This window comes from Macadamia integrifolia, chromosome 7 (genome assembly GCF_013358625.1).
Source record: "Macadamia integrifolia cultivar HAES 741 chromosome 7, SCU_Mint_v3, whole genome shotgun sequence".
Taxonomy (NCBI): Eukaryota; Viridiplantae; Streptophyta; class Magnoliopsida; order Proteales; family Proteaceae; genus Macadamia; species Macadamia integrifolia.
The window spans coordinates 29,704,830-29,715,573 of NC_056563.1; the positions used below are offsets into that span (position 1 = coordinate 29,704,830).

A 10,744-nucleotide genomic window follows, 5' to 3' on the forward strand; every position below is an offset into this window, starting at 1 on the left:
ACTGGATATTCGAAAATCTATATTCTATTCATGTTTGTATCGTTTAAGAGAATCCATATTTGCAAAATCACTATTTGAAAATTATTCGAATCCATCTAAAAATTAATTGGATACGAATAAGATTATCCTAGTTTTCGATTGATTATTATCTGATTTTTTTTTTTTAAATTTATAAATTTATAAATAAAATAATATGATTATTTTTGTAAGTTTTTTATGTGGGTTATTGTTTAATAATACATTGCTTGTTTTCAAAAGTTTATGTAATATTTAATCAATCTATCGCTGGCCTTTTTCCTAAAAAAGAATAAAAAAATCTATCACTTGTCATCGCATGCTTTTTGAAAGCAATTTATTATATGATATACATTCTTTTGAAAGAAGATGTATCATTTAATAATTTATATTATATAAATACCTCTCATTTTAACTTTATCACCGACACTTTGTCTTTTATTAGATTCACTCTTCAATCTGGACCCTTCGTACTTCTTATTGGTTAAGTGAAACCTAAGCTACCGTCGCCTTCAACCTCTGTTGCAAAACGACCATGGCGATGAAGACTTCCACATTTTCATATGTGCCTCGCAGTAAAACTTCTTGAATGTATCTGAAAAATCTGACCATGGCGATGAGGACTTGAGGATAAGTTGGCAGCATAGCTCACCTCAAGGCCTTGCTCTCTCAGCAACCTCAGGTGACTTCAAAACCCCTTCTTCGCAAGAGGCCTAAACCCTGCTCTAGTGTGGAATTATTGAACTACCTCTACCCCTTTCATCTAAGGGTGTCAATTTCAAACTGAAAAATTGTATATCGAAATGGAAACCAAGCTGAATTACTCGGATCGAAATCATACCGAATTTATTCTGTTTGAATAGGTGAGTATGCAATTCAGTTCGGTTTGGTTTGGTTTGATTTTGGTTTATGGTGTCAGAACTGTCAGTTCAAACCCAAACCGAACTGTCAGTTCGAACCAAAACCGAACTGAATTGCTCTTATCGTTCAAGAGTGTTTTCTATAAGCCATTTTTTTTTTTTGGTGTGTGTGGTAAGTGTTTTTTTGCAATTTATCATCATATATTTACAAGCTAAGATAATTTTGGAGTTAGCAATGGCCATAAGGCCCATAACTTGAGCCCATTATGGCCTTTGGTCCATTACAGTCATGGTTCAAAAGTGAAACCGTTTTCATAACAGAATTAAAACTGCATATCATAACCAAATTGAAACTGAACTGATCTGAATAGAATCGGTTTGAGTATCTAAATATGGAACCGAGTTGGTTCTTAGTTCGGTTATGGTCCACCTTTTCATCATTTGGAACCGAACCGAAATCGAACCAAATAACTAAAACCAAACCGATTGACACCCTTACTTCCATCTTTGGTGGTTTGTTTGAAGCTAGGTTAGAAGTTACCTTCTAGTTTTTGAATCGATTGAGCTCCTCTGTGGTGCAACACAGTGTCCAGCTTGCATCCAATGGTTAGAAACGCCTTGGCACGGAGTCCAAGGTGATCGCACGTAGTCCAAGATGTTTTTAGGCATTGGATGCGCATTGAACACTGTATTGCGCCACAGAGGAGCCAAATCCTTTTAGAATAGCAAGGTAAACTAATCAAATTGGATAATATCCCAATAATCAATAACAAAATGAATATGGATATTGCCATATCGGTACCGAATTCAAATAATATATTTACTAATCGAATATGGAAATTGTCATATCCTTACTGAATTCGATCTGTTTACATCCCTAGATCTAGATCCTCTTCGTAGAGGTCATCACCCATAGAGTGTCCATAGATGTCTGAGTATACAACACGTGGAAGAAACAAATCCAACGGTTAACAATCTTTTATTTTGGCCCCCTTAGCCCATCCACTTCCTGCATCAACCCAAACTCGAAACCATCACCTTGACCTAACCGACTTGTCTCTCCAATCGCATCCCCAAAACCTTCAAGAAACGAAGAAGAATCCTATGCTCTGCGAAATCGCCGGAAAGGTAACGACACAAAACTGTAATTAAAACATAAAAAATGGATATTACGTTTTAATTTCGGCGGGCTTGGAAGTTCTGCGAGGCGGGTCTTTAGGGAGAAATTTTACCAGCAAATAGACAAATAAAAGAATTGTGTGTGTGTGTGTGTGTGTGAGAGAGAGAGAGAGAGAGAGAGAGAGAGAGAGAGAGAACTCCTCTGCAAACTACGAATTGGGATGAGAGACGAGCTCAGGAGCACCTGAAAGAGGGAATTTTAAATTAGAATGGTAAAACACAAACCTTCCGAGTAGCAGAAGCCATGGAGTGTCACCACTGTCCTTTTGGGACTCTATCAATAAAGGGACGGAGAGGTAATCATGGTAGTTAACAGGATTTCTCCCGGTCGAGCACTGAAGTCTGTGATCAACGTTCTTCAAACGAGCGTTGATGGAAGGAGAGGTTCGGGGAAGCAAGGGCAGTGATTGAGCGAGAGCGTGTTAGGGAGCGGGCGATTGGATGACGAGGGAAAGGATTCAAGTTTTGGTTGTGGAAATCAAGTTGTTTGTAGGGATAGCGTTCAAACTTTGAGAGAGCTTTTTGTTTTGTTTTTCTTTTTCCCAAGAGAATATACAATATCTTTCCTGTAATTGGGTCAGCTATATGAATCCAAACAAGGACTAGAAAAATGAAAAATAAGTAATAAGAAGTAAATCACAAAAATAGTAATAAAGTAGAACACAACTAGATGGGGTCTACCATCTGAATCCTAGACCTTCAATTCGCTTTGATGCCATACTTGGAGCAAGGCCTAATTTGTAAAGTATGCATTCCGTGATTTATTTTAATGACAGAACAAAAGCTTTGAAAATCCAACATTGGAATGAGATCTAAAGAACCAAATGGTAAATAGGAACCCCAATAACAGGATTTCAGACTTGACATGCCAAGAACTTTGAAACAAGATGAGGATGTGGTTGTTTCTAAGACTATATATGTAAGGGATTCAAAGACTTGAGTTCATTAGATAATTCAGCTATAAATAAGCTTACAATTGGGAGTACTATTACTCAGTTATCAAACCACCCATTTATTAACCTACTTGTTAAGTTTGTCTCGAATTCTTGACCCATTTTGAAGATTGATCCGATCCGACCTATTTTGGTGGCGACCCGAATGGGAAATTTTCTGAGATCTGTGATGGAAGCAGAGGAGTTGGACCAGAAAGGTAAAAGACTCCCATAATCATATAACTACCCCCACAAAGATGGGGATAAAGTAGAACTACTCTCCTTACAAATTGTTGCCAGAAAGGCAAAGGCGATAACTCGGAGCAACAAGTAGATGGTTGGCTCTTGAAGCAACTAGGCCAAACTTCTTAGTCATGTCCAAGTTGTCAACTGACATGGCATTGGGCAACTCCCAGTTAAAACCATGTACCAATTGTCCAAGTACTAGTTTCACAAATGTTAGACCCAAATGTATACCAAGGCATATTCTACGACCTGATGATCCAAATGGGATAAGTTGGAAGCTACGTCCTCGGGTGTCAATACCAGTTCCCATGAATCTTTCAAGCAAGAAATTTTCAACATCATCATAAGTTGACCACATATTTTGGTCCCTTTGAATTGCCCAAACATTTATATACAGACGAGACTTCTTGGGTATATAGTATCCATTGATTGTTATATCTTCTAAGGACTCATGGGGAGCTAGTAATGGGGCAACATGATGAAGCCTTATGGTTTCCTTCACCACCATGTCCAAGTACTCCAGCTTAACTAAATCCTCTTTCTCCACTAACCGATCTATGCCAACTTTATTCCTCAACTCCTCCTGGAGCTTTTCCATCATCTTAGGATGCCTTAAGAGTTTTGAGAGGGCCCATTCAATTGTGACAGCAGATGTGTCTCTTGCAGCCAAAATCATGTCTAAAATGATTGCTTTTATATTAGTCCGATCGATCATGTAGTGCTGTTCTTCTTTTGCAATATTCATATTTTTTGATTCCACCATCAAAGACAACATCATATCAATGAAGTCCTTCTGGTTATCTTCATGGCCTTTAGATTTGTTTATGTGCTCATCAATGATCTTCTCCAAAAACTCGTCAATGAGTTTGCTAACTTCCTTCATGCGTCGATCCAATCCCTAATTAATATATACAATGATTAACAATTTGCTGTTTTTGGTTGCCTTTCTTTCCAATTTTGCCCAGGCAATATTGAGATGGCAACCCAAAATAGCGAAGTAATTAAATATACCAATGCTATTGGATTCCCTTAAGATAGTGAAATGACATTCTTTTAACTTCATAAAAGTTTAAAGGGCATGAGAGCATTGTCTGGTCCATGGCCCCTACAAGAGTATAAGGCAGGGCCAATGAGAGGGTGCACAAGGGCATCACCATGATTGGGATTTTTAATTTCACAAGAGATGAGGTGATAATTTTGCACGCTCATGTGTTTAGGCCAAATGATCATGTGACTAGATAGCTTTTATTATTACAAAGTTCAAATACAAGTTGGGATAAAGATCACTTACCTGGTCACATCCCCTATGCCCTTTTACATGAGTGTGTGAAAAGACCAGACCATCTGACCCTCTTGGTCGAAGTCCATATTAAAAAATTTGAAATTAACAGAATATAAATCTGCTTCTGAAATCGAAATTAGAAGCCATATCTGAAGATTTTATAAATTTTATTGACAATAGGACCCCAAGGAATCAATGCCAAAAGTCAAATTTGAAAGCAAGAACCAATCAAGCACCAAGTCTGATGACCATTCCTCAAATCAGATTTGCAATCTCAGTTTAAAACTCAAGAAATTGGGAAGTTTTACTTGAATAGGGACTCACAAATGTTATAGTGACATGTACCATGTGAATCAGGAATACAAATCCATGAAGGATCATCATGTCCACCATGGGATGCCAATTTAGATTTATAAAAAAGAACAAGTATGATTACGAAATCAAAAAAAAATTAAAGAATGCTGCCTTGATAACAAGACATTAAGAAAACATTAAACAGTAATAATGCTACCATGAGAGTAAAACAAATATATTAGGAATATGAGAGGTGGAAGCATGATTTGGGAGCTTATAGAAGCATGATGCAGTACTTATGCCAGAGAACAGATGAGACGATTGTGAATTAGAAAGCAAGAAATTAGCTTAGTGCACAGAATAAATTATAATAACTCAAAACCTCATGAGCAAAATAGAATTAATCGTATAATTTTCCACCACAACTACACAACGTGTTTTTTGCTAAAGGTCAGCAAAGAATAATATTAATAATGAATGAATGCAATACGGGAGAACAAAAGAAGAAAAAGAAATTCAGGCTATAGTCCACCTTCGGCATGTCCATCAACAGACTAACAACCTAAATCAACATAACAACAAAAGAGATAAAAATAAAATGTCAATTAAATCTGTACCTCACATGATCTTGAGCATCCCAACTGATATTCTCTAGAGAAAAACCGAGCAGGCACAGACCAAGTCGTTGAAGATCTCGTTGCAGCCGCATACTTTGCTAACCATCAGCAATCGGGTTTGCTTCACAATAAATATGAGTAATTCTCCATGACATTCGGTTTAAATATCTTTTGTAAAAGGCCATCTTTGACGAAAACACCATGAAATATTACCATTCCTAGTGCACAAAATCATTGCCTTTGAATCCACTGATGAAACAAGTGGAAGACTTGTTGTGCTCACCGTGTGGCTGCGTTAGAGAGCGATGAAACTTCTAGTTATCCATCCTCCCGCTTCAATTGAGTTTTCTCTTTTACTCTCGTCTGGTGTTTTTACTGTTTCATGTACTGCCCTTTCCCCTCCTTCTATTATCTACACATCACTTTCACCATTGCCGTTTTACCCTCCCATTTTCGTTATCACCTCTCCAACCTTTATCATCGATGGACCATAGACCTTCTTCTCCTTTTCCCTCACACCCACCCCTTCGCTTTATTGATTCCTCAGTACAAGTCTCTGCTAATTCTACATTGCCTCTCCCTAGTAAACCTAAATTGTGTTACTCCCTGGTTAGATCCTTCTGGTGTAATCCTGTGCTTGGATCTCCACCCGTGGATCCACTCACCAAACCCTACACACACCACTTCTCTTTTTTTCTTTTCGGCGCCTTTATTGGCTACCCCAAGCCTGGTAGAGATCAGCTGTGCAATTTTCTTGCTTCTTTATGGTCTTCGATGGGGGCTGTTTTGGTTGTTTGCTTTGATAGAGGTTTCTTCTTCGTTGAGTTTTCCTTTGAGGAATAAAAGAACAAGATCGTCTCTTTGTCTCCATGGTGGTTTGCTGAAACCCTACTCCAGCTTAGTTTATTCGAGTTGGATACTGAGAACTTTGCCAGTGAACTTGAGTTCGTCCCTCTTTGGATGCAAGTCTCCAAGATCCCTCTTGACTGCTTCAACCCCGACTCCATTAAAGGTGTTGTCTCTTGTGTTGACCAGGTTCTTGACTTGAACCTTAAATTTAATGCTTTGGGGCTCCCTCCTGGTGTGGCGAGAGAGAAGATTTCTTTCCAAAAAAATCGAGCTGTTTGTCTTTCTTCAAGGATCCATAGACCCTCCGATGAATTAGTCTCTGTTAAGTTCTAATATGAACTGTTCTCCCTTTGTCTCAACTGTGGTAAGATCAACCATACATTCTGATCTTGCCCTCCTCGGAAGAAAGTTTCCAAACCTACTTCTCCACCATGCAACCAATACAACGAAGCACCTGTTGATCCTCTTTTTGTGATCATGTCTCAGTACTCTCCGGAAGCTTTGATCTCATCCCTCAATCTCAATGGGATTAAAATCCATTGCAACCATTTCATATGGTCCAGAAACAGAAGCCACCAAATCTTATTAAGGAAGCTTTGGACAAAGTCTTTGCCTCTCCCTTGTAGTTCTCTTTGTTCCCTTCTGTCTCTCTCTTTCAAAAATTTCTTCTTACAGACCTGACCATAATCACATTTTCCTTTCCAATCTACCTCCTCAACCTAGAACCAAGAAACACTTTCATTTTCAGGATTCCTGGACTACTCACCTGAATTTGGTTATTATCCGATTCATTTAGCTATCTGCTGATAATAAAATATTTGATTATGTATCCATATCCATACATCCGATTAAATTGCCTTATTGGACTTTAGTTTTATTTTTTTAATAATTTTATAAGTTAAATAATATGATTCTTTTTCTAAGTTTTCTATTGGTTTTTATATATGGGTTACTGTTTAATACAATACATTTCTTGTTTTAAAAAGTTTATATAATATAATCAATCTATCTCTTGTCTATTTGCTAAAAAAAAAAAAATCTCACTTGTCATTGCTTTTTGAAAAGCAATTTATTATATATATATATATATATATTGGAAGAAGATGCATCATATAATAATTTATATTAATATAAATACCTCTCATCCTAGCTTTATCACTGACACATTGTCTTTTATCAGATTCACTATTCAATCTGGACCCTTCGAACTCTTGCTTAAATACATCCCACATTGATCAGTACATACAGAACCGAAGCGTGTAATAAAGACAAACATGGAAAAGTAAAAGATGTAGAGACACAAGATTTACTTGGTTCGACACGGTTGCCTACATCCACGAGGTAATATCACAGAGCTCACTTTACTAACACAGGTAAAAATTACAACCCACACACTTCACACCTACAACACTGTACATGGGACCCACCCAACAAGGGAACTCACTCACAGTAGAACCCTCACCAATCCCCAAAAGAGAACATATACAGAAAAGTTATACACTGGCATTTCCCTACAAGTGATCCCACACCCAAACACAAGAACACCTAAAGAGAAAATCTCAAGCTCCAGTTCTTTGTTCACTTGCTTTGCTTTGAGTTGAGTGCAGTGTGCCAAAAACCTTTCACTTTTTCCCTATTTATAGAAGAGGGGAAGGTACTATACACCATGTTTTAAGTACGTGGTCAGTGTCGTGGTCGATGCCATAGCCGCCTCAGACTTTCAATTTCTTCAAACTCGACGGGGGACGATGCCGACCATGGTCGGTGCCCCCTCTCTTCTTTTTTCCTTCTTTGAATTCCACTGCCGACAAGGTGAGAAGAAGTTTTTGTATTTTATCTTATTAATGCCAAAGTGAATAGTGGAGTGAATAGGGTTATTTTTGTTTACACTATTCACTTCAACATTAAATGCACTACAGTGCATGGTGGATGAGTGGTTTGTCTTGGTGTTGCCGACACCAATTTACTTCACATTCTCTCACTGGAAGACTAATTTTGAAAATAGTCTTCATAGCTCCGAATTGCCCAAACCGTCACCTTCGATCAGGTAACCACAAGCCCAAGAGAAGTTTTGCACCAAATGAACTTCTCCCTCGCAACAGGCTTCTTCAAAATATCTGCAACGTTGTCGTTGGTGTGAATCTTCTACAGAGAGATTACTCCATCTTCCAACCCATCTCAAACAAAATGATATCTTACATCAATGTGATTAGTTCTAGAGTGAAACATTGGATTTACAGCCAAGTGTAATGCACTCTGACTATTGCAATGAACAGTTATCACCTTCTGCTTGATTCTCAGTTCATCAAGCAACCTCTTCAACTAGATACCTTCTTTACATGCATCTGTAGCTGCAATGTACTCAGCCTCCGTGCAATGTACACAGATTGTAATCAGGACATCAAACTTATTGCACCACTGGCTAAAGAGAAAAATAATACAGTGGTAGATCTTTGTCTATCATGGCTTCTTGCAAAATCTGCATCCACAAAACCAGCCAACTATAAATTTTGGCTACTACAACAGATAGCCATGTCTGAAGTACCCTTCAAGTAATGAAGAATTGACTTCACAACAGTCCAATGATCTCAACCCAACTTTACCATGTATTTACTGATTGCTCCCACTGCTTGTGCAATGTTTGGTTTGGTGCACACCATGAAAAACACAAAGCTTCCTACCGCTGATGCATATGGTACTTGAGACATCTTTGTCTTCTCCACTTCTGTGCAAGGACTTTGTTCCGAAGACAACTTGCAGCCAATAGGAAGTGGGGTATTAACTAGTTTAGCATTCTGCATATTGAAGCGATGCAGAATATTTTCAACATAACTCTTTTGAGTTATCCAGATCTTCCTATTTTCAAGATCTTTGAGTACAGTATCCCAAGAATATGATTTATGGCACCCAAATCTTTCATATCAAATTCCCTTGCTAAATGAGCTTTTGGTTCCACAATACCATCTATGCTGGTACCTGCAACTAGCATGTTATCAACATACAATAATAAGATAATTAAGCCACCATTACCATGATTGCGAACATAGGTACAATGGTCTACTTCACATCTTTTGAACCCCAAGCTCATAATGAAAGAATCAAATCGCTTGTACCTGCATCTTGGTGCCTACTTCAAGCCATAAAGTGATTTGTTCAACCGACAAAATAAATCCTTCTTATTTTCTTCAATAAATCCTTTGGGCTGAGTCATATAAATCTCTTCATCAGGATTTCAGTGCTAAAAGGCAGTTTTAACCTGCAACTGCTCAAGCTCTAAGTCAAGTACAACTGCCATACTTAACACAGTACGAATAGTCATCAAATGAACAACTGGAGAAAATATTTCGTTGAAATCAATACCTGACTTTTGAGCATAGCCTTTCACCACTAATCGGGATTTGTATCTTTCAACATTCTCATTAGTGTCTATTTTCAGCTTGTAAACCTGTCTGCAACCAATAGCTTTCCGCCCCTTGGGTAAATTTACCAGATCCCAAGTTTTATTTTTATGTAGAGCCTCCATCTCCTCTTCCATAGATGCTCTCCACTGGGGAGCTTCGCTGGATTCACAGGCCTCCTGATATGTACAAGGTTCACGCTCTTCAATGATATATGCGTAAGTCATGATATAATCTCTAAGCCAACTGGGATGTTGTTTAGCTCTCCTGGGCATCCTTGGTCACCTTGAGTTTTTGCACCTGGTTCTTCTGTATGCTCCTCATCAGGTTCATCTCCACCAATTTCATTAATATCGGTTAATTGTTCTTCAATAGGTTGATTTTGAACTTCTTTGAGAGATTCAAGTTCAATTATTTGTGGCAAGTTAGAACTTGGCTATTCTTTGTTTTTTTGCGACGAATCTTCATTGACAACAACATCTCGGCTAACGATCAGTTTGTGGGTGGTAAGATCCCACAACATGTACACCTCTACTCCTTTTGCATAGCCAAGAAAAAAATAGTTTTTGGACCTCACATCAAGCTTAGTCCTTAACTCTTTAGGAATCCATATATAAACATCACAACCAAAGGTACAGAGAAACGAATAGTCAACATGTTTTCCCAACCATACCTCTTCAGGAATTTTACCATTTAGAGTAGTTGTTGGGGAACAGTTTACCACGTAACAAGCTGCACATACAACTTCAGCCCAAAAATGCTGCTCCAAGCTAGCACAACTCAACATACCCTTAGGACGATCCATAAGCATACGGTTCATACGCTCAGCCACTCCATTTTGTTGTGGAGTTCTCAAAACTGTGAAGTGTCTCTGAATGTCATGCTCAGTGTAAAAATTTTTGAATTCTTGCAAAGTGTATTCTTCACCATTATCGGTTCTTAGACACTTATTTGTTTTCTTTTGATTTTCCACCAAAGCTTTAAATTTCTTAAACGAAACAAAAGCTTCACTCTTCCTTTTAAGGACATAAACCCAAAATTTTCTGGAATAATCATCAATAAAAGAGATAAA

General features: G+C 38.0%; 1 protein-coding gene across 1 annotated transcript; it reads right to left on the reverse strand.

The window, feature by feature from the left end:
• Positions 1-3,269: 3,269 nt before the first annotated feature.
• LOC122084891 (cytochrome P450 71AU50-like) lies at positions 3,270-9,899 on the reverse strand. Its single transcript, XM_042653311.1, has 3 exons — positions 9,531-9,899; positions 8,878-9,069; positions 3,270-4,130 (listed from the first exon to the last, which is right to left on the reverse strand). The coding sequence occupies exons 1-3, from the start codon at positions 9,897-9,899 to the stop codon at positions 3,270-3,272; spliced, it is 1,422 nt and encodes a 473-aa protein (XP_042509245.1).
• Positions 9,900-10,744: the final 845 nt, after the last annotated feature.

Bases quoted from the DNA above. Each gene is read 5' to 3' on its own strand.
- LOC122084891 (XM_042653311.1), bottom strand. From the start codon at position 9,899: ATGACTTACGCATATATCATTGAAGAGCGTGAACCTTGTACATATCAG. The intron at 9,070-9,530 runs GTTAAAACTGCC...TTCAATATGCAG, and splicing joins TAGAGCTTGAGCAGTTGCAG to AATGCTAAACTAGTTAATAC. The intron at 4,131-8,877 runs GTAAAGTTGGGT...TATATTAATTAG, and splicing joins GAGCAATCAGTAAATACATG to GGATTGGATCGACGCATGAA.